General features: G+C 47.6%; 1 protein-coding gene across 1 annotated transcript in view; it reads left to right on the top strand.

The window, feature by feature from the left end:
- PRR12 (proline rich 12) overlaps nt 1–24874 on the top strand; it is a 115089-nt gene that overhangs the window by 84930 nt on the left and 5285 nt on the right. Inside the window, exons 7-11 of the mRNA XM_040433967.1 lie at nt 37–153; nt 5456–5589; nt 6596–8304; nt 22648–22773; nt 24702–24799. Coding sequence (XP_040289901.1) covers nt 37–153; nt 5456–5589; nt 6596–8304; nt 22648–22773; nt 24702–24799 — 2184 coding nt within the window. The remainder of the gene's footprint in view (nt 1–36; nt 154–5455; nt 5590–6595; nt 8305–22647; nt 22774–24701; nt 24800–24874) is intronic.

The following is a 24874-nucleotide window of genomic DNA, read 5'->3' as shown; positions in this document are numbered from 1 at the left end:
TTAATAGTTATATGTACATTTTTTTTAAATCTCCAGCTTGCATTGCAAACTGGGCGGGAGCCACCTCCAATCTGGCGGGTACAAAAAGCTTTGCTGCAAAAATTCACTCCTGAAATCAAAGATGGACAGCGTCAGTTCTGTGCCACCAGCAACGTAAGTTACTCTATGATCTCTGATAACAATCCTACAAATCCAGCGCCAAAGAGCCTAGCATACAATCTATATATCACTGTGAATCATGGTCACTAGCTGCTTGTTATCAGGGAAATTACGCCTGACTCCAAATGACTGAGTTTTACAATAATGGAAAAACACTAAATTATTTTGTATATCACTTTTATATTGTATGTTCAGTGCCTGTCCTCCCAACTGAACCAATGGCCAGACACTATCTATATGTCTGGTGGGTCTTCTGTGCTGCACAGAATAGCCACAAGTTCCATTGCAGTGTATGGATAATGTGGACCACTCGGAGAAGGTGAGGCTGCCTCCCCCCCCCCCCCCCCAGAAACTCATGTCCATGGCTGTGGCTTGAATACAGGTCTCTCTCTCTGTGTCGCTCCTTTTTTATTTTTTGGAGTGTTCTTGTGCTAACCATGGGCATAATCTAGAACACTGATTATCAGTGCTGCAAAGTCAAGTACCCGCATACCCAGATAAATGACATAAAAAAATGCTCCCAAAGTAAGGATCATAAATAGTGTTGAGCGAACCCGTGTTCGGGTTCGAGTTCAGTGTTCGGGCATTTATTAAAGCTTGTTGAAAGGCTGCAGGGCAGCCAATCAGCAAGCTTTTAAGCTGTGGACACTTAGAAGCCATCACAGCCATATCTAGTAATGGCATGGCTGTGATTGGCCAGTGCATCATGTGACCCAGCCTCTATACAAGCTATTTCACATGTAGCACCGTCCATCAGCTCTGAGTAGTGCAGGGACAGGAAGCAGGCAGCTGAAGTGAGGGAGAGTGTTAGGAATCTCATCTGGCTATTTATTCTGTGGGTGACCTATAGTAATTTTTTGTGTGGGTGCAATGCACCATTTTTGTATCCCTGACACAAAAATATAATAATCTGTCTGTTAGTTCGGTGGGTGACATATACCCATTTTTGGTGTGAGGTACACCTGCACTGCATCCGTGACAGGGAAATTAATATAGTTAATCTGTCTGTTAGTTCGGTGGGTGACATATACCCATTTTTGGTGTGAGGTACACCTGCACTGCATCCGTGATAGGGAAATTAATATAGTTAATCCGTCTGTGAGATCGGTGGGTGACCTCAAAGAATGAGGAAAGAAGGTTTGTACACAAACATAGAAAAGGATTCTTTACGGTAAGAGCAGTGAGACTATGGAACTCTCTGCCTGAGGAGGTGGTGATGGTGAGTACAAATAAACGAATTCAAGAGGGGCCTGGATGTATTTCTGGAGTGTAATAATATTACAGGCTATAACTACTAGAGAGGGGTCGTTGATCCAGGGAGTTATTCTGATTGCCTTAGTTGGGAAGGAATTTTTTCCCCCTTAAGTGGGGAAAATTGGCTTCTACCTCACAGGTTTTTTTTTGCCTTCCTCTGGATCAACTTGCAGGATAACAGGCCGAACTGGATGGACAGATGTCTTTTTTTCGGCCTTATGTACTATGTTACTATGTTACTAAATAAGGGACGTGGCCCTGGTCATGGTGCTGCTAGTGTTGGTGGAGCTCCGGTTGCAGGGAGAGGATGTGGTCGATCTGTGCCAGCTACATGCCCAAATGAAACACCTTCCTCAGGTGCACGTAGGCAACAGAACGTTCAGCGTTATTTTGTAGGCCCGAATACCGGTGTACGAATGGTGAGGCCAGAACAAATACAGGCGATAGTAGATTGGGTGGCTGACAGTGCCTCCAGTTCCTTCACATTGTCTCCCACCTGGTCCCCTGCTGAAAGCGCAGAGTTGGCACCTGCAGCCCATGGGCATCTGTCTTTCACCTCATTCCCTTGCAAATCAGCCAAGCAGTCTGAGCCCCAAGTCATGCAGCAGTCTCTTCTGCTTTTTGATGACTCTGCTGGCAGGGTTTCCGTGGGCCATCCACCTAGCCCTGCCCCATAAGTGGAAGAAATTGAGTGCACTTATGTTTCAGGATATGGATAGGGGAGGACCACCTCAGCACGTCTCTGATGACAAAACGCAGGTGCCAACTGCTGCGACTTTCTGCAGTGTGCAGACCGGCAAGGAGTGCAGGGGTGAAGAGTGGGTGGAAGATGATGTGGGGGATGATAAGGGTCCTAGACCCCACATGGAATCAAGGTCATGCGAGTGACGTGTGCAGTTTGAAGGAAGAGGTGGTGGTCACACAGCGCCAGCCGCACAGCAAAAGAGGCAGCAGGGTGCAAAAGCAGAGTGGCCGTCCCCTAGCCAGTACGCCTGCTACTGTTCACCGCACCCAGGGACTGAGCACACCAAAGCCAGCTCCAAAGAGTGTGCTGACAACAAGATGCGAGTGGTTTGCACGCTGTGCATTTGGAGTTTAAAGAGAGGCATAAATGTTCTAAACCTGAGCACAACCTGCATGACCAGGCATCTAAATGCAAAGCACGAGCTGCAGTGGAGTACACACCTCAAAAACCACGAAAGATCTCAGGCTCCTCATGCTCTTCTGCTGCAGTCTCGGGCTGTTCCTCCCCCTCTGGAGTGACAGTGGCACCTGCCACCCCGCAAACAGAGGATGTGGCCCCAACACCTCCATCACAGTCACCAAGCATCTCCACAATGTCCCATTGAAGCGTTCAGCTGTCCATCCCCCAAACACTGGAGAAAAAGAGGAAGTACCCCCCTACCCACCAGCGATCCCTGGCCCTGAATGCCAGCATTTCAAAATTCCTGGCCTTTAAAATGCTGTCATTCCGTCTGGTGGAGATGGAGACTTTTAAAAACCTTATGGTGGTGACTGTCCCACAGTAAGTGGTTCCTGGCTGCCACTACTTTTCCAGGTGAGCCATCCCTGCCCTGAACAACCAAGTGGCGGACAAAATCAGGTGTGCACTGGGCAACGCCATCTGTGGCAAGGTCCACATAACCACCGATACGTGGACCAGTAAGCATGGGCAGGGACGTTATATCTCACTAACTGCACACTGGGTAAATGCAGTGGCGGCTGGGCCTCAGGCGGATGGCAGTTTGGCGCATGTCCTTCCGCCACCAAGGATTGCGGGACGTTTCTCGTTGCCTCCTCCTCCACTTCCTCCTCTACTGCCTCCTCATCCGGTCAGCGTAACACCTGCGCCACCAACTTCAGCACAGCCAGGGGTAAACAACAGCAGGCTGATTTGAAACTCATCTGTTTGGGGGAAAAACCCCACACCACGCAGGAGTCTGGATGGGCATGGAACAACAGACCGATGATTGGTTGGTGCCAGTGAGCCTCAAGCCCGGCCTGGTGGTGTGCGATAATGGCGAAATCTCTGGGACTAGCCGGTTTGACGCACATCCCTTGCCTGCTGCATGTGCTGAATTTGGTGGTGCAGAGGTTCCTGAAAAATTACCCCGATATGTCAGAGCTGCGGCACAAAGTGCGGCCCGTCTGTGCGCGCTTTCGGCGTTCTCACCCTGCTGCTGCTCGCCTGTCAGCGCAGCAGCCTAACTTCGGCCTTCCCGCTTACCGCCTCATATACGACGTACCCATAAGGTGGAACTCCGCCTTGCACATGCTGGAGAGACTGTGCGAGCAGCAGCAGGCGATAGTGGAGTTTCAGCTGCAGCACACACGGGTGAGTCGCTCTGCAGAACTTAACCACCAACTAGTGGGCCTCCATGTGTGCCGTGTTGCGCTGTTTCGAGTACTCAACCAACATGGCCAGTGCCAATGGCGCCGTCCTCTGCGTTACTATCCCACTTCTATGTCTCCTTGAAAAAAAACGCTTTGGGCGATGATGGAAGAGGATGTGGCACAGGAGGAAGAGGGATCATTTCCACGGTCATCAGGCCAGTCATTCACAAGTGGCTCGGAGGGTGGGTTCCTGCACCAACAGATGCCAGCTACACAACTGTCCAGCCAGGACACCGTTCTGGAGGATGAGGAGAAGGAGGAGGAACCATGTTCACAGCAGGGTGGCACCCAAATCAGCTTATGGGCATCACTAGAGCGTGGCTGGGGGGGATACAGAGGACACCGACAATACACCTCCCACAGAGGACAGCTTGTCGTTGCCTCTGGGCAGCCTGGCACACATAAGCGACTACATGCTGCAGTGCCTGCGCAACGACCGCCGAGTTGCCCACATTCTAACTAGTGTCAATTACTGGGTGGCCACCCTGCTGTATCCCCGTTACAAGGACAACGTGCTGTCCTTAATTCCGTCTCTGCAGTGTGATCAGAAGATGGGCGAGTACAAGCGTACGCTGGTAGACCCCCTGCTGATGGCATGCCCACCTGACAGTGGGGGCTCAGTGGAAGCACAAGGCGAAGGCAGAGGAGGAAGAAATCGCCAACACAGCTGGGGCACTGCCAGCACCTCCAGAAGGGAGGGTTAGCATGGCCGAAATGTGGAAAAGCTTTGTCGGCACGCCACAACAACCAGCACCACCAGCTGATACAGAACGTCTTAGCAGGGGGCAGCATTTCAGCAACATGGTGGAACAGTACCTGTGCACACGCCTACACGTACTGACTGATGGATCTTCCCCATTTAACTTCTGGGCCTCCAAATTGGGGGGGGGGGGGGGGGGTAATCTCACGTTCATTAAAATGAACCAGGCATGGATCCCACAGGACTTGTCCGTACCTTATGCTGAGTAGACAAGTATTCCGGCCGCACCCAGCCATTGTTATACTCCAGCGCACTTTCTCTTTGCATTCTCTTTTCCATTTCCCAATGTTTTGGGGCCTTCCCAAATTTATAAAAAATAAATAAATAAAGGGAAAAAAAAACAAGAACAGTCTTGGCTATCTCCTCCACCGCCGCTTCCACCTACACCGCCACGTCTTCGCCTCCTCAACCTCCTACTCCACTTTGACCTCCGCCTCCTAGTTCAAGATTATTATTTTTTTATTTTGTTCTATTCTGTTATTTTAAGTCATTTCCCTATGCACATTTGTTTGCAGGGCAATTGTCCTGCTCTTACCCCCATTTTACTTCCCTTTTCAGCCCTCTAGCCCTTACTATGACTATTTTACAGCCATTTTAGTGCACCAAAGTTCGGGTCCCCATTTACTTCAATGGGGTTTGGGTCCCAAAACCGAACTTTGACCCGAAGTTCGGGCGAACCCGAACATCCACGGGTCCACTTATCCCTAATCATAAACTATGCGACACATTAAAAACATTCCCCTGGGATATTATGAGAACCCCCTAGAGCTATTACCTGTACTGCATTTTGAGATCCTGGAATCTAGAATTATGATCTAAAATAACTTTTTTTTATTTTTTTTTATTTGACACTTGATGATAAATTTTCTTTGTGTTTTTTACACTTAGTATTTGGGATACTTTGGAGATGCCAAAAACCGCTACCAGCGACTGTATGTCAAGTTCCTTGAGAATATCAACAAAAAGGACTATGTGAGAGTATGTTCTAGAAAGCCTTGGCATCGTCCCCTCCAGACCATGAGGTAACGTGTTTGATACTTCAGGGTTTCGTCTCTAAGCTGTATGCATTCACGTAATTGTCATAAGTCTTGCAAATTAAGTGATTAGAAATCCGAAGCCTTAAATGGTCACTTTACTTTCAGTGAACTTTTGTTATGTCACTGTCTGAGCGCTGAGACCCCCACCCATCTCTAGAATGAGGGGAGAGAGAGCGCGCACTAAGTGAGCGCTTCTCTCCCCTCATTTTAGAGATCGGTAAGGGGTCTCAGCGCTCAGACCCCAACCAATATAAACTTGTGATATGTCCCTATGAAATATCAAAAGTTTACTGAAAGTACAGTGACCCTTTAAGGTTTATATATAGGGAGCTGATAAACCAGGTCCCACAAAAGAAAAACTTAATACCTGAATCATAAAAGACGATTACAGATTTGATGAAAGCAACTGACATGATTCATTGAGTTACACAGCAGTGGGGGAATTAGAGACTGCTCTGCTGCAGACCTTAGTGCACGTCCTCACTATAAGACTTCCATCAGAAGGTCAGATATTGTTTTGGTAGCAGAACTGTATACATTGTATTCTCCCTTTTAATAATGGATTACCTGACAACTGAACATTCTCCAAGCAGGATTTGGTTTGACAGGGTATGCTGTAATGTAAGAGTTTTCAGTAAATGGGTTTGTGGGCCTGGGACCACCATTTGGAATCCCCATGCTGAGAGTTAATATTATAAAGGTATGTTGCACTTTAGCTGGACATTTGTATTTTTTCCGCTACATTGCACATTGATTGTATGCAAGGGAATCCCAAGTTGACATTTGCATGCTATGAATTCATGATAATGGCCCTCCATAGAGAAATATTCTCCAATAAGTGCAGGCTGTTTTCAGACCGATGGACTGCTTTCATTTGGTTGAAAATGATCATTTACAACCAAATAGAGACTGACATTTTTAAATATTATCATTCATGGTATATGCAGTTATTGTATTGTCTAATGCTGTCATCTTTATGCATCTCTTACAGGAGGCAAAGTCAAACAAAAGCACCAGGATCTAAAAGTCCAGTGGCTGTGACCAAGCCAGAGAAATGTGATAAACCAGAGCGTTTGGTCAAATTGGAGCCTGTTCAAAGACCTGAAAAAACGGAGGCAGGAGAGAAAACAGAGAGACTGGAAAAGCCGGACAATGTCGAAGAAGTGGAGAACATAGAAAAGAATGAAGCTGTGTGCCATTCTGAAAAAACAAATGGAGGTGAAGACCAAGAACAGCAGAACCTTGCAACCAAAGTAATAAAGGAAGCGCCTACTGTAGAAATAGAAAAAGATGAACCAGTGGAAAAGACAGAGCCCTTGATCCAGAATGACAATGAAGCAGTGGCTGAGAATAGTGATATTTGTGAGCCAGCAGTAAAGAAGGATAAAATAGGAGTTATGTTGAAGCCTGATAAAGCTGAGCCAGTCGTCAAAGCAGAAAAGAGTGAACCTATGGCAAAACCAGAAAAAACTGAACCTGCATTGACGCCTGAGAAAGCCGAACCAGTGACAAAATTGGAAAAAACAGACGTAGCTGGGAAAACTATAAAAAGCCCGCATGTGGCACGATCTGAAAAACAAGAGTTTACTACAAAGCCTGAAAGGATTTCATCTGCTGGAAGGCTAGAAACATTGGAACTAGGTACAAAGGCTGAGAAGGTTACCACAAGTGGTAAGCAAGAGAAGCCAGAACGCATAACAAAGACAGAAAAGGTTTCCTCTGCTGGAAGAAAAGAAAAATCTGAACGTAATCGTAAACCACAAAAAAGCTCTCCAACAGCAAAGCAGGACAAAGTAGAACCTGTTGTTAAGCCTACAGCTTCTGTAAGACAAGAGAAGGTGAACGCTGCAGTCAAAGTGGTGAAAAATGTAACGGTGGTCAAACCTGAGAAGACAGAACTAAAGCCAGAGACAAAAGTGGAGACAGCTCGAAAATCTCCTAAGAGTGAATGTCCTGGAAAACTGCCTTTGCTGACAGAAAAGTCTGTGAAAGATAATGCATTGGAGGCACCAGGCAAGGATGAAGTGGTAAAGAAGACTGAAAAACCTGAAATGCCCACTAGAGTGGAGCAGAATGAAACATCAAAGAAACAAGCTAAGCCGGAACCATTGGAACAAAAAGGAAAATCTGAAGTACCAAACAGATCTGAGGGAGAGTTATCACAGGAGAAAGTGATGAGAACTGAAAAAGATAAACGTCTAAAGATGTACAAGCCTGCAAAGACTGAACGCTCAGACAAAACTGGGAAGGTCGAACGTCCTGACAAACCAAACAAGATAGAGAGAGCAGATAGATCACCAAGGTCAGACAGAGCAGAGAAGACAACCAAGCTTGAGAGGCCTGATAAACCTGTCCGGGCTGAGAGATCTTCTAAAACTCTTAGGACAGACAGGCCTTCAAAAATGGATAAGTCTGAAAGGCCGGAGAAGATGCCCAAGTTAGAAAGAATGGAAAAATCGCCAAAGCTTGAAAAAGTGACCAAGAATGACAAAGTTGAGAAACCTGTCAGAGCTGAGAAGGTTGAAAAACATGTAAGAGTAGACAAAGTAGAACCAACACCTCCAAAAGTTACACTGAAACCTAAACAGAAACACACAAAAGTAAAGGCTGAACCACCACCGAAGAAGAGGAAAAAATGGCTAAAAGAGGTGGCTTCATCTTCTGATTCTGACTCTTCCCCTGACCAGCAGAGTGAAGAAGGTGAGTTGATGGTTGGTGGCTTTACATTCTGTATCAGAAGCCAATAGGCTTCATCTAGAGAAAACATGATCATGTTCCTGTCATTCTGCATCTTATAACTTTTAGAGGGAAGGTGTAATCAGAAAATGACAAATTGTTTTTGTTAAACATATTGTAAAGAATTTTTGGTGATTATTTAAAATTTTCCAAAAAACAGTCCTTCAGTGTTTGCACTGGCCATTAAGCCTAACAGGTGCCACTTCTTGGTCTACTCTATACAGACCACTTTGTTACACTTATTTGCTTATCATTACAGACAGGATTACAATGACTGATATCACCTATACGTAGATAACACAAGATCCACCATTCACAATAGGTAATATCCAAGCTTATCTGCCCCCTCCTGACCTCTGCACAGGTCACAGAGCATGGCTAGAGAACTCTCCTATAGAAGTCAGTCAGCTCTTGTCTATTAGCCCATGGTGGCTGCTGTAAAGCAACTCTCTAAATGCTCAGGCAAGATGGCAGCACCCATAATAAAGTTTAGGAAATAGAATAAAAACTGTAATAAAAACAAATTAGAAAATGTATTATCTGGTTTTAACTGGCAGAAATAATTTTTGGTGACACATATTACGTTTAAACAGTGTCTATCAGCGAATGCATGGGTTACGTTCCTCATAGACATTGTCAAGTGTACTATGGAACTTCTGACTTATCTCCCAAAAATAAAGTGAAGGAGACCTCAAGGACTAAATGGCCTCTTAAACCTAATAAAGACTTGCACACACCTTGACCCGGGCCTGTTTATGGAGCAATCCAGTTACAGCTCATACTCTCCGGACATTTAACAGATATGTCCACTTTTGCAGCTATTTATTTATTGGTCCAATGTATCTGCAATGCAAGATGAAGAACTATGCGAAAAAAGGTCCTTTGAAAAAAATGTTTCTCGTGCATGGCATTGGGGGACACAGCACCATGGGTATATGTCCAACTACCACTAGGAGGCGACACTAGACATAAAAAAGTGTTGGCTCCTCCCCGTTGGGCTATACCCTCTCCACAGGCACTAGACAGATCAGTCTTGTTCTAGTGTCTGTAGGAGGCAGACCTGACCTTCCCTTTTTGCGCAGGTCATCCTGCTACTTTTTTATTTTATTTTTTATTCAATCTTTTTTTCTCTTCTCTGCAGGTTCCGGCCTGCGGCAGGGGTGGCTCCATCGTGTTCCACTTTAGTTTCCCCCCTGCGGGCGCGTACTCAGATACCTGGCAGCCACCCAGTCCCCAAATCTGCTTCCGCAGTGGAATTACGGCAGTCCCACGGTTCCCGTGTTGAGTCCGCCGAGGGGGTGGTTATTGCTGCGCCTGAAGACGTCTGAGGGCGAGTATGTTCCTTTAGATTAGGGTCTCCCATCGTCCTCTGATGTTTCGGGCCTGGGCATGTTCCCCCCCTCTCCTCTCTCCCGGATACCTGCATCTGTTAGCTGTATCCTGGCCCCAGAAGTCCCCTGGCCTTCCGTTTTTTCTCCTCTGGGGGTCGCTTCTCCAGTTTTCTCCCCCACCTGGCCCCCGTTCGTCGCGGCAGCTCCGGAGCACTTCCGTGATCGCGCTCCACTAATTGAGGCCCGGTTTTTCGGGCCTACTAGGCCGCAACTCCCTGCCCACTTTATGGCTTCCCGCGCTTGCTCCGTCACCTCCCCTCCGTGGGGGGAGCCTGGGAGGGGCCTCTCCTGCCTGCCCATTCCAGCTCCAGGTTCCCTGCTCTTCTCAGAGGGGCGGTTCTTCCTCTGGCTGCCGGCTCCTTCTGATGACATGAGGTCGCCATCTTCTGCTCACATGCATGGGGTGCACTGCACAGCTCCTGGGGTCTGGTAGGCAGCCTCTGGCTGATTTTCTCTGCAGGCTCCTTCCCCCCCCCCCCCAATTGCTGCGTTCTCCTGCAGCCCTGTACCTGTTCTATAGCTGCTGCAGCACCTCTTGGGAGCGTGGCATCCGAGGACAGATAGGACAGCCCTGCTGCTCTATGAGGGCCTCTTCTCCTTGACTCCCTATCGGATCGCCACGTATTTCACGTGCGTCCGTTGTCTACGGAGGTTTCCATGTGGTCTGCTTGTCCTCCTCTCCCACCCTTTTGTGTAGGTCCCCCCTAATGGGCTCCCTCCCTGTCGAACCATGGGAACCTTGCCGGAGTCGCTGGAGCACTACATACAAATTACGGTGTCCTCCCCCCCATCCCCAGAGTCCTCCCTGCAGATGGGCCACACTCAGATACAGGGTCACGTAAGGAGTACCCCATGGACCTTCCTTTCACCCCTCCTCGGCATCCCCGGGTCGATCAGGACGGGCCTGAGGCTGGTGACGAAGCCTTCTCTGTCAGTTGCCTCTGGGGACACTTCTGCACCGATTCCCTCGGAACAGAGCATCAGGCGGTCTTCCACCATGCAGAATCCCTCTGTGAGGTCTAGACAAACGTGCACGGTGGTACCTACCCTATACCCAGGTTTGGTGCCCTTCTAGTGGAGGGGGAGACCTCTTTCGGACGGCGCTCTCCTGCCTGCACAGGTAATTACCGCACAGGTAATGCAGCCGTCACCATGCTTAGCAACTGGGACACCTACTCGGTGTCTCTGGTACGTGCGCCCTCGTAGGCTTTACACAACAGACCTTCCTGGTTCCCCTATCCAGGGGCTATGTTCTAGGCAAGCTGATAATTCAGGCAAACGCCTCTTGTAGGGTTGGTAACCCTTCTCGGCCTCTAAAGGTTCTTTTGTAGTGCCTGTACCAGAGAATACAGGCCGGCTTCTATTGCCGTGGCGATTACACCGGTCTGTTTCCAGCTGCCTTGTTACTTCCATAGGTACTGTAGCCATTACTCCTGGCTGGCTCTATGGTGTTCCATGCGGCACTATTTCCCCCTACCGGGCGAGATATACAGGCCGCCTTCAATTGCCGTAGCAATTGCACCTGTCTGTTTCCAGCCACCTTGCTCCCTTCATGGGTAGAGTACCTACACCATCTCCTGATGCTGTATCCAATATCCCTGGCGGGCTCTGTTGTGTTCCGTGCGGCACTATTTCTCCCTTTCGGGCGAGATATAGAGGCCACTCTCAATTGCTGTTGCAATTGCGTCTGTTTGGTTCTGGTGGGCACCAGGCTGCCACCTGGCTCCCTTCATAGGTAGAGTACCTTCACTATCTCCAGAGGCTGTAGCCGTTGCTCCTAGCTGGCCTTATGGTGTACCTTGCGGCACTATTTCTCCCTTACCGGACGAGATTTTGAGGCCATCTTGTATTGCCGTTGCCACTGCACCTACCGTGGCCACTGCACTTAACAGCCATCTTACTCCCTTCTTAGGTAGAGTTCCTGCACCGTCTTTGTTGCTGCAGCCGTTACACCTGTCTGGCTCTATGGTGTGCTATGCGGCCCTGTTTCCCTCTTTTCAGGTGAAATAGAGGGCCTCCTTCAGTTGCCATTGCACTTACTTAATTGTGGTGTGCTCCTGTCGTTCTTAGTGGCACCGTGCAGCCCTATTTTACCCTTCCCGAGTGGAATATAGGTACCATTGCTAACGCGGCAGCCGTTGCACTTCTCTGGTCCTAGGGTGCACCATGCAGCCACATCGCTCTAATCTTAAATCTAGTACCTCTACCGTCTCCAGATGCTGTACCCATTGCACCTGTCTGGTCGTATCTCTACACTACACGGCCGTATTTCTACTTTACAGGTTGAGGACCCGTACCCTCCAAATGTGGTCGCATTCCCGGATGCTGTGGTTTTGTTTCCACTCTCCTTAGAGTGCAACATGCAGCCACTTTACCTCGGTTTTAGACGTGTATTTTTTAGTACCCACGTGCTGGGCCCTATGGTGCAATCTGTGGCCCATACAGTTTCTGTATTACTGGGTGCTTCTTTCCCCGGGCTCTAATCGGTGCTGCGGATGTTGGTTTCTTCCCTTTTTGGTTCTTCCATACATCTGCCACTCCGTTACTGTCGTGCTCTATGTTCTTGTACTTTCTCAAGGCACTGTCCACAACAGGCCATCCTGGTTCAGCATGTACATGGTAACCATATTTGGCAGGGGTGGGCCAGCCCAACCCTCACCTCCACCTTGTCGGTCTAGTGCTACTTCTGGTGTACCCAGTATATGGCTGATCTGTTCTGATCTGGTGGGTGGTCCATATACAACCACGCTCCCTACACCATGGCCAGGTGGTTGTTGGCCTTTGTGCTAGGGTTGCTATGGCCATCCCTATAAAATACTGCTGTCTGCTGCACTCAGCGTTCCCCATATTATAAGGACTAACCGCATTGTTTTCTATTACAAAGCTGGTGGAGTACAGTGATCTCCACTGGATCTTCTCCTTGTTGGGGTACGTAGCTTGGTGAGCACCGGCCGCTGCAGCAGTTTTCGGCCATCACTGGATGTCCTCCGCCACACGGAATCCCTCTGGGGTCAGCGACATTATCCTCGCTGGACGGTCCTCCCTGATGATTCAGAGACAGAACCACTGAGTGCCACACACCTGCCTGGTGGGTGAATTTTCTGCTGATTGCTCTTGCATCGGACAGGGTTCCGTAGTTCCTTCTGGGTCTGGGTGTTCCCTTATATTCTCTGCTTAGTTGTACTATCTAACAGAGGGCAGTCCCCTTGGACCTTGCTGTTGTCTGCGCCTGTCAGGTACTTTCTCCCCCAGGGAGTTTTCTGTAGGTCTGTCGCAGCTGGTTTCTACATTTCGTGTAGTCACACCGTTTCTTTTATAGCGACTTCGCCATATGCATATGGGTGTCTGTTGTTTTAGTGGTACAACCCAAGCCGCTGTACTTGCCCTCCCCGGGACAATGTATGCGGATCGCTAGCCACTATTCTTAGAATGGCTAGTTGTCCATGGCCAATTCATTCCCCTATGGTGGTTCTTTTCATTTTTTGGATATTCAGTTTTTTGTTGTCCTCTGGTGGTTCAGTTCCTGGTTCCTTGTGAGCCCATAGCGGGTACTCCTTTCTGGATTTCTCGTCCCCGTTCATTTGACCACACAGATTCTGTATGATAATCGTTGTTTGGGAGGGGCCTGGGTTGATTGTTCCCCTTGTGGGTTCCAATAGCCTTGTGGACATCTTGGGATTCGTGTCTATCTCCCATCCTCCCACGTCAAGTACCTGGTGTTGAGTGGTTTAGTGCTACGGTTTGCATTTACACCTTATGGTATCCTTCGGGAGGGACTTCCTCCTGTTTGTAGAACCTTCCTCCTTAGATTGTTGGGAGTACTCCCCTTCTCCTCCCATGTCCCTCAGTCCAGTGTGTCCCTGCTGAGATTTCCTGGGCCTGCATCTCCCTGATACTTCATTTGGCCGGAGTTTTCTCCGGTCTTGCGCTTCTCAGCGATATTTTGTTTTCAGAGTTCCTCGTCTCCTGGTTTTGGGATGCAGGTCTTATCTTATCTTTTCTTTTTTCCTGGCCTTTACTTACAAACCCCTCCCTTTCCAAGGGTTGGCGGTTTCCCTTTTGCGCCTTTGGGGTTTTCACCTTTCAATAGGGCGTTTAACTTCATCACCTGCTTCGCGGTGGGGGGAGACCTGCTCACTTCATTGTGAGCCTTGCTATGGCTTCCCTCACTCCAGTGTGTCCCTGCTGAGATTTCCGGGGCCTGCATCTGGTCCCATTTTTTCCCCCTGATACTTCATTTGGCCAGAGTTTCTCCGGTCTTGCGCTTCTCAGCGATACTTTGTTTTTAGAGGCTCGTTCCTCGTCTCCTGGTTTGGGGATGCAGGTCTTATCTTTTCTTTTTTCCTGGCTTTTTCTTACAACCCCCTTCCAAGGGTTGGCGGTTTCCCTTAGCGCCTTTGGGATTTTCTCCTTTCAATAGGGCGCTTAACTTCTTCACCTGCTTTGCGGTGAGGGGAGACCTGCTCCCTTCACATGTGAGCCTTGCTATGGCTTCCCTCACTCGTTTGGCCTTCAGTGATTCTGTGTTTCCTTGCTCCCCCGGCCTGTCAGGGGTTGGCCTCAGGGTGTTTGTGCTTTCGCCTGAGACGATTGGAATGTTAGGTGCTCCAATACGCGGTGCTGTCCTACTTTCTCTCCAGCCTTCGGCTGAGCTGGGTGTTCCCCTTTGCCTTCTTCTTTTATTTGGGTCGTTCTCCCAGGCGTTTGTCCTGGGGTGCTGGCAGTCTTCACTGTGGCTTCCTTGGGGTTTCTCCCTTGTTATGAGGCTTCTTGCCTATTCCGTGCTTTTCTCCTGTTGGGTCACGTGGTTCTCCGCACCTGTATGCCCAACAGGTGGCATGGCTGTTCTTTTCCCACCCTCGGGGACTTCTTTGGGACGTCCCATGGTGCTGTCCCCCCCCCAATGCCATGCACGAAAAAAAATCTGATTTTTTGTACTCACCGTAAAATCCTTTTCTCGTAGTAGGCATTGGGGGACATAGATCCCACCCTATGTTTTTTACTTCCGCTTCTCTGGGCTGGTTTCTAAGATCTTTCCCGGTACGGGAGTTGTTGGTTCCTTGCCTTTCTTCTCTCTCCTACTGCTTTTGGTACAAACTGATCTGTCTAGTGTCGCCTCCTAGTAGTAGTTGGACATTTACCCATGGTGCTGTCCCCCCCAATACCTACTACGAGAAAAGGATTTTACGGTGAGTACAAAAAATCTGATTATTCAGCTCCTATGCAGACCCATGTGTCTCCATGATAGCAGACAACCTCTGTGTAGCCAGATCATGTGACCATGCTCCCTTCAATCAGTCTCCTACCAAATCTACCATACGTTACCAAAAGGCAATGGACCAATGAGAGAGAATATGACTGCGGGGTCTGAATATACAAATTGCCTACACATCTATTAACTTGGAGACATATGGGTCGGCATAGGAGCGTTAGAAAACAAAAATCTAGGAACTTTTTTATTAAATATATGCATCCTCAGTATTGTACTGTATAGTGAAAGGGATTTTATCGGAGTTCAGATATCGTTCGCCTATCCTCATCAATGGGTAATCAATATCTGATTGGGGTCCAACTTGGTGATTGCTGCAGCCTCCTCACGGCATACCAAGCACAGCGCCATACATTGCATAGTGGTTGTGCATGGTATTGCAGCCCAGGTCAATTCACTGGGATTAAGGCTACTTTCACATTTCCGGTGTGAATACTGCTGTTCTGGCAGACAATGCCAGGAATCGCCCGGACACAAACCTCAGCGTGCAATAGTTGGTGTCCCGGCCTATCCTCCGCCATTGTCTGCCGGAATGTGGCCGGATCTCCGCCCAACCCCATTATACTTAATGGGGCCCGCAGGCATTCGCTTGGCATCTGGTATTACAGCTCAGCCCCATTGAAGTGAATACCACACACAACCTGTGGACAAGTGCAGTGCATTATTATTATTTTTTTTTTTTTAAGAAAGCAGCAATTTTTTTTAGCCCTGGACAACCCTTTTGAACTTGGAGAACCTGTCACCTTTCCTGACATGTCTGTTTTGGTAGCTACTTGCGGTCCCCATGTAATAGTAACCATTCTGGAACAGCTGGCGGTGGAAGAGGAGGAGGTAGCATACACTTCTTTTTGGTTTTACATTTATTTTTATTTTTTTTAATTCGGGTACACCCCAAAACATTGGGAAATAAACCTGTAATAACCCCCTCCAATCGTGCTAAACACACGTTCAGACAATACACTGGCTGCAGGGCAGGCCAGCACCTCGAAGGGGCAAAGGGCAAGCTCAGGCCATGTGCCCAATTTGGAGACCCAGAAGTTGCAGGGGCTGACCCCTGTCAGTCAGTTCGTGTAGGCATGTGCATACTTACTGCCCCACCATATCGCAAGTCCCTGTGATGTTCACGATCCAATTTGATATCTGCTCTATCAACTTTCGATGTTCTTTTATGCGCCTACCATGGTGATCTCGGGTGGCGGGGAATCAGGGTTCCAGGCCGGAGAGGGAGCGTGAGAAAGAGAGACCACATCCAAGGGAGGATTAATTTTTTCAAATTTAAAATTATAGAGCGGAAATATGGGACAAATTATTAAAGTGTAAAAGTGGAACAACTTTTTAAAGTTTAAGCATTGAATGAAAGAATGTGTCGCGCGTCAATTAATAAAGAATTTATAAAATTTTATTCCCTGTCAACTATGCAGAGCAGGGGGTTTCTAATCTATCCGGCAAAATTTGAAAAATGTCACCTGACAATGTAATTGACGATTTTTTTAAATTTTATGTTCCTGTCACCTATGTAGAGGTGCCCCAGTGACATCCACCATCCATTTGGATATCTTCTCTATCAACTTTCGATGTTCTTTTCTGAGCCTACCATGTTGATCACGGTTATCGGCGAATCAGGGTTCCACGCCAGAGAGGGAGCATGAGGAAAAGAGACTAAATTTAAGGGAGATAAACTTATACATTTTTTTGGGGATCGAGCGGAAATGTGGGAAAAGCTATTGAGGCGCAAATGTTGGTCACAAGAGTAAAGCGGAAATGTGGGACAAATTATTGAAGCGCAAATGTGGTACAACTTGTTAAAGTTTAAGCATTGAATCAAGTATGTGACGCGCATCAATTAAAGAAGCATTTCAGAAGTTTTATTCCCTGTCACCTATGCAGAGCAGGGATTTATTCACATCTAAAATTGTATAATGTCAACCCAAGAATGTAACAGAAAAATTACAGAAATGTATTAACCGGTCTACTTGGTAGAGCAGGAGTCTATGACAGAAGAAAATTGTTTGTTATCTGAAAATGTAAAAGAAAAATTATTGAAATTTATTAAGCTGTCAACTAGGTAAAAGAGGGGTATATTACACCCAAAAATGTAAGACAAATTTTTATTTTATTTTTTACCTGTCTACTCTGTATAGCAGTGGTACATCACACCCAAAAATTGGTGAATTTCACCCGAAAATGTAACTGACAAAGTAGTGAAATGACATAAAATAAAATACGTACGAATAAAAAAAAAAAAAAAATTATTTATGAGGTGGAGTTCCATATGGAGTAGGAGTTTGAGGAGGCTGTGGACGTAGTGGTGTAGGTGGAAGCGGCGGTGGAGGAGGACGAGGTAACCAACACAGGTTTTAGTTTTATTTATTAAAATTAGGGTACACTCCAAAAGAGTGTGAAATATCCAAAATACAAGAATGAGCAATTGCGCTGCAGTTTAACAATGGCTGGTTAGTGCCGGTATACATGTCTATTCTGCACAAGGTACTGACAAGTCCTGTGGGATCCATGCCTGGTTCATTTTAATGAACGTGAGCTTGTCCACATTGGCTGTGGACAGGTGGCTGCGCTTGTCTGTGATGACGCCCCCTGCCTGCTAAACACACGTTCAGATAATACACTGGCTGCAGGGCAGGCCAGCACCTCCAAGGCGTAAAGGGCAAGCTCAGGCCATGTGCCCAATTTGGAGACCCAGAAGTTGAAGGGGGACAGACCCGTGATTCAGTGCGTGTAGGCGTGTGCACACATACTGCTCCACCATGTTGGTGAAATGCTGCCTCCTGCTAAGACGTTCCATATCAGCTGGTGGTGCTGGTTGTTGTGGCGTGCTGACAAAGCTTTTCCACATTTCGGCCATGCTAACTCTGCCTTGTGAGGTGCTGGTGGTGCCCCAGCTGCGTTGGCGACCTCTTCCTCGTCCTCTGCCGTCGCCTTGTGCTTCCACTGTGCCCCCTCTGTCAGGTGGGAATGCCACCAGCAGCGCGCCTACCAGTGTGCGCTTGTACTCGCGCATGTTGCGATCACGCTCCAGTGACGGAATTAAGGACGGTACATTGTCCTTGTAACGGGGATCCAGTAGCGTGGCCACCCAGTAAACGGCACAAGTTAGAATGTGGGCAACTCGGCGGTTGTTGCGGAGACGCTGCAGCATGTAATCGCTCGTGTGCCAGGCTGCCCAGAGGCAACGAAAAGCTGTCCTCTGTGGGAGGTGTATCGTCTGTGTCCTCTGTATCCCCCCAGCCACGCACCAGTGATGGCCATGAGCTGGTCTGGGTGCCACCCTGCTGTGAACATGGTTCCTCCTCCTCCATCTCCTCCTCCTCCTCATCCTCCACCTCGTTATCCTCCAGAACTGTGCCCTGGCTGGACAATTGTGTACCTGGCGTTTGTGTGTGCAGGAACCCACCCTCGGAGCCACTTGGGAATGACTGGCCGGAAACATTACGACATGATTCCTCTTCCTCCTCCTCCTCCTCCTGTGCCACATCCTCTTCCATCATCGCCAGCAGTGTTTTTTCAAGGAGGCATAGAGGTGGGATAGTTACGCTGAGAACAGCGTTATCGGCACTGGCCATGTTGGTGGAGTACTCGAAACAGCGCAACAAGGAATACAGGTCTCGCATGGAGGCCCAGTCATTGGCGGTGAAGTGGTGCTGTTCCGCTGAGCGACTCACCCGTGCGTGCTGCAGCTGAAACTCCACTATCGCCTGCTGCTGCTCGCACAGTCTGGCCAGCATGTGCAAGGTGGAGTTCCACCTTGTGGGCACGTCGCATATGAGGCGGTGAACGGGAAGGCCGAAGTTACACTGCAGCGCTGACAGGCGAGCAGCAGCAGGGTGAGAACGCCGAAAGTGCGCACAGACGGCCCGCACTTTATGCAGCAGCTCTGACATATCGGGGTAATTTTTAAGGAATCTCTGCACCACCGAATTCAGCACATGCGCCAGGCAAGGGATGTGCGTCAAACCGGCTAGTCCCAGAGCTGCTATGAGATTTCGCCCATTATCGCACACCACCAGGCCGGGCTTGAGGCTGACTGGCACAAACCACTCATCGGTCTGTTGTTCAAGGCCCGTCCACAGCTCCTGCGCGGTGTGGTGTTTGTCCCCCAAACAGATAAGTTTTAAAACTGCCTGCTGTCGTTTACCCCTGGCTGTGCTGAAGTTTGTGGTGAAGGTGTTACGCTGACCGGATGAGGAAGCAGAGTAGGAGGAGGAGAAAGCAACAAGAGGCAAACTGAAGCGCTCTGCAATCCTCGGTGGTGGAAGGACATGCGCCAAACTGCTATCCGTCTCAGGCCCAGCCGCCACTGCATTTACCCAGTGTGCTGTTATGGAGATATAACGGCCCTGACCGTGCTTACTGGTCCACGTATCCGTAGTCAGGTGCACCTTGCCACAGATGACGTTGCACAATGCACACCTGATTTTGTCCCCTACTTGTTTGTGCAGGGAAGGGATGGCTTGCCTTGAAAAGAAGTGGCGGCTGGGCACGACGTACTGTCGGACACCCACCGCCATAAGGCCTTTAAAACTATCCGTCTCCACCAGACGGAATGACAGCATTTCAAATGCCAGTAATTTAGAAATGCTGGCATTCAGGGCTAGTGATGGGTGGGTAGGGGGGTACTTCCTCTTCCTCTCCAGCATTTGGGAGATGGAGAGCTGAACGCTTTCGTGGGACATTGTGGAGATGCTTGGTGACCCATGTGGTGGTGTTGCTGGAAGATCCTCTGTTTGCGGGGTGGCAGGTGGCACTGTCAATCCAGAGGTGGATGAAGAGGCCGAGACTGCAGCAGAAGAGGGAGCAGGAGGAGACAGAGACCTTTTTTGGTTTTTGAGGTGTCTACTCCACTGCAGCTCGAGCTTTGCACTTAAATGCCTGATCATGCAGGTTGAGAACGTTTATGCCTCGCTTCAGGCTCTGATTGCACAGCGTGAAAACCACTCGTGTCTTGTCGTCAGCACATTGTCTCAAGAACTGCCACGCCAGGGAACTCCTTGGAGCTGGCTTTGGTGTGCTCAGTCCCTTGCTGCAGTGGGCAGTAGCAGGCGTACTGTCAAGGGGACGGCCGCTCCGCTTTTGCACCCTGCTCCCTCTTCTGCTGTGCTGGTGGCTCTGTGCGACCACCGCCTCTTCCTCCGAACTACATAGGTCACTCATGACCTTGATTCCATGTGGGGTCCAGGACCTCATCGTCCCCCACATCATCTTCCCCCCAGTCTTCACCCCTGCCCTCCTTGTCGGTCTGCACACTTTTGAAAACCCCAGCAGTTGGCACCTGTGTTTCGTCATTATCCGAGACCTGCTGCGATGGTCCTCCCATGTACTCATCTTGAAAGATAAGTGGTTGGTCATCGGTGCACTCAATCTCTTCCACTTCTGGGGCAGGGCTAGGTGGATGGCCCTGGAAAACCCTGCTAACAGAGTCATCAAAAAGCAGAAGAGACTGCTGCATGACTTGGGGCTCAGACTGCTTGGCTGATTTGCAAGGGGGTGAGGTGAAAGACTGATGGACATTGGCTGCAGGTGCCAACTGTGATCTTTCAGCAGGAGACTGGGTGGGAGACAATGTGAATGAACTGGAGCCACTGTCAGCAACCCAATCCAGCCTGTACTTGTTCAGCCCTCACCATTCGTAGAGCCGCATTAGGCCCGACCAAATACCGCTGCAGGTTCTGTCGCCTACTTGCACCTGAGGAAGGGGTTTCACTTGTGCGTGTAGCTGGCACAGATCGACCACGTCCTCTCCCTGCAACAGGAGCTCCACCAGCAGCACAACGACCTGGGCCACATCCCTTATTTGACGCTCTCCTCATATTTCTCGAATTTAGGATCTTGACCTAAATGGGTGTTTAATTAATTGTAGAATAGAACGACAGTATGTACAGGGTGTATCTCACACGCCCTGAACCAGACTAGGCCTCAATTAAATTTGTTTGTCCAAAATGGCTGTATTTCAAATACCTGAATAGATGCCCTGTATTTAAAGGGTATATTTCACACGCCGTGACACACACTAGGCCGCAATTAAAGATTTGTGCACAAAATGGCGGTATTTCAAATATCTGAATATAACCCAAACATATAAAGGGTGTATCTCACAATGACATCTGCAGCAAAGGCTGCCAACAATTTTTTTTTTGCCCAAACGGGTGTTTGTTTAATAACTGAATTTGACAGCAGTATATAACCCTGTAATTTCAAACGTCTTGATGCTGCAAGGCCTGAAAAATTGTGTATTTTGCACACAAAAATTGTGTTTTATTAATAAAAGAATCAAACCCCTGTATTTAAAGGGTGTATCTCACACGCCCTGAACCAGACTAGGCCTTCTTTTAATTTTGTTTGGCCAAAATGGCTGTATTTCAAATACCTGAATAGAAGCCCTGTTTTTAAAGGGTGTATCTCACACACCCTGACCCACACTAGGCCGCTATGAAAGAATTGTGCCCAAAATGGCTTTATTTCAAATAAGTGAATAGAACCACACTATGTAAAGGCTTTATCTAACAATGACATATGCAGCAATGGCTGCAAAAAAACCTTTCTTTTTCACCAAACTCGTGTTTGTTTAATAACTAAATATGACAGCAGTATATAACCCTTGAATTTCACACGTGCTGATGCTGCAAGGCCAGAAAAATAGTGGATTTTGGCAAAAAAAGTGTGTTTTTAAAAACCAAGAAAATTATGTCTGTATTTCTAGCTTAAATTGCACATGGACTAATCGAGATGTTGTATATTGCCAAAAAAAGTTTTTTTTTTTTTTGTAACAGAATATGAAAGCTGTATATATCAAACTTGAATTTAACACTTGCAGATTTGTAAAATAGTGTTTTTTGGCAAAAAAGTGCGTTTTTAAAACCCGGCTGTATTTCTAGCTTAAATTGCACACAAATACACCAGATGTTGTAAATTGCAAAAAATTCTTTTTTTTTTTTTTTTTCCAAACAGATTATTTGTGCTGTTTTTAAAGCTTGGATTTAAATGTCCCAAAAGCTCAGATGCAGTGCTGGTGCACTGAGCTTGCATAAAATGGCCGCAGTAGGCATGGCTGTGATGGCTTCTAAGGGCACAGAGTTAAACGCTTGTTGATTGGCTGCTCTGCAGCCTTTCAAAAAGCGCCAAGAAAGCACCGAACCCGAACTTTTGCTGAAATGTTCGCGTCCGGTGTCCAAAAATCCTAAAGTTCGGTACGAACCCGAACTTTACAGTTCGGGTTCGCTCAACCCTAATTATCAGTAAGAAAATGGCAAAGAGCCCCTTTAAGTACAAACAGAAAAGGTCCCCAGCAGCTGATGGTTCGGTCTTGTACCCTGTCACTTTTGCTACGCTTGCCCTGCAGGGGTTAATGTATTAACATTATGACACATTAACATATTCTGAATAGAATACTTTGTTATAGATTTCTGTCAGTGGATCTCATAGCACATGGCACCACCTGCAGGCACCTACAAGGTAGTACAACCTATATCTATAGCAATTATGTTTTCACCCCTAACACGGATGATGTGTTATGAAGGTCCTGCCAACTCAAGATAAAAAAAATTATATATTTCATTGTAATGATGATGGCTGAAATAATATTGGTTTTTAAGAATCTGTTGGGTTCCTTTAACCTTGGTAAATGTGCTTTTGTAGAGCGGGTTCCTGTTGGCCGAGTATTGAACACAAGAGCCATGAAGGAGATGTACAGAAGCTACATAGAAATGTTGGTCAGCACGGCGTTAGACCCAGATATGATTCAAGCCTTGGAAGATACTAGTGGTGAGTAGATGACTTACAAATGTTGAGTCCTAAGGAGGACCTGTCACCAGTCCAAAAAAAGAGAGATATTTGTATATTCCAGTTGGCCATGGCATTCTTTCTCTTATGAATATAGGCCCCCTTGTTCTGGAGTAACGTCCCCTGAGATTTTCAGTGGCTGAAAGGAGAAAGTATGCCATGCTTCGGGAAGCATAGCCAACGAAGAATATACAATTATCTCTATTTTTCAGTTTGGTGTCAGGTCTTCTTTAAAGAGGACATATCTGTTCTCCCAACATGTCTTAGTAAATATTCTGGAACATCTAGAACTTGTGCCGTCACCCTGTTATTCCTATTGGAAATATATAAACAATTTGACAAGTACATTTTACCTTTCCCCTTGTCAATAGGCTATATCCATGCATTTTTTTATTTTTATTTAAAGGATAACTGTCACATTTAGACCCTAATTTCATTTTTCATATATGTAGTTACTAATAACATGATATTCCAGAATCAGTTACTATTAGACTGACTTACCCCATACTTAATAAGATTCAGCCCTTAGCAACCAGGCTGCATAAAACTGCAATTTCACTATTCAGTAAAGATGGCCGCCACTGCCCTCACCCTGAGGCTAATCCCGCCTGCCCTCACTAGCCAGTAACTATAGCCCCCAAAAGTGTCAGTAACCAGAGCCCTCCCCCCTAAAGGGTTAATCTCCTGCAGCACAAAGGGGTCCTCTTACCACATGTTGCTTTCATTTATACACTGAGCAGATGGCAGATCTCCCTTCCCTGTTGTGCACTGCTCCAACTCTGCCTTCTCTAGCTCTGCTGAGTGAGGGAGCGTCTGCCAAGCGCAGGGACAGGGATAAGTGCACACAGCCCAGGCACTGTTATCAGCTGCTGGGGAGGACCTGGCTTTAATCATTTACTTACAGTCCCTGGCTGTCAGTAATGTGACCTTGCACGCTGCTTGCTCCGTCTAGACCAGTGATGGTGAACCTTTTTAAGACCGAGTGCCCAAACTGTAACCCAAAACGCACTTATTTATCGTAAAGTGCCAACACGGCAATTTACCCTGAATACAACAGTCCAATATAGTATATCTTCCATGTACTTTATCATTTAGCTATAATAGCCTGCCTACATTCAGTGCACTGCCTGTGCTGTTCATAGTGCGCCCTGCACTGATGAATGGCAGGAAAAGTCTAAGGCATATTGGTACACCATAGACTTTTTCCAGGGTGTGGGTGCCCACAGAGAGGGCTCTGAGTGCCACCTCTGGCACCCGTGCCATAGGTTCGCCAACACTGGTCTAGACCATGCCTAGCAACCCTATTTTAAGCACAGGTAAAAGTAGGCAGTACAGGGAACAAAAATGTGGAATTAAGGGGTAATTGAATACACAGTGAAAAGTTGAAATAGGTCCACCGAGGTGATATTAATCACCACAATCCAATACAACAAAAATATATATATATACGACAGTTATCCTTTAAAGGGGTTGTCTAAGACTAAAAAATGTCCCCCATATGCCCGGGTCTCTCACTCTGAATATACTTACCTGGCTCCCTGTGCCTCTCCTGGTCCCCACAGCCTCTGCCCTTGTGCGGGGGAAAGCAGCCAATGGCAGGCAGGGATGGGGAAGAGCATCCATAGCGTCACCTGCGATGCTAGGGAGGCTCGTCTCCGCCTGCCATTGGCTGCTCCCTGAGGGGCCCGGGCATATGGGGGACATGTTTTAGTCTTGGATAACCCCTTTAAAGAATATTTACTGAGGTTAGAGCAAACTACTTATGGTCTGGACGTCTCGGGCCAATCTGAAAACTTTATAATCGGTATTGAGCAATAAGCGTCTCTCTTCTGCTCAGTCAGTGACACAAAGTGATTACTAGTTCATTGTCCCTTAGGTTGTGTCTCTGTTTATCTTCTGCCTCTTTCTAGATGAACTTTACCTTCCACCCATGAGAAAAATTGATGGAATTGTAAATGAACATAAGAAGAAGATTCTGAAGAAGATCTCTCTGAGCTCATCTGTTCAGGCAAGATGTCCCAGATGTCTTGTGTTCTTTAGTAATGACTTGGTTTGGGGGTATTTAAATACTTAGCATTTTCTC

This window comes from Bufo bufo, chromosome 1 (genome assembly GCF_905171765.1).
Source record: "Bufo bufo chromosome 1, aBufBuf1.1, whole genome shotgun sequence".
Classification (NCBI taxonomy): Eukaryota; Metazoa; Chordata; class Amphibia; order Anura; family Bufonidae; genus Bufo; species Bufo bufo.
Note: the sequence above shows the minus strand (reverse complement) of the source record. Positions and strands in the feature narration are given on the sequence as shown.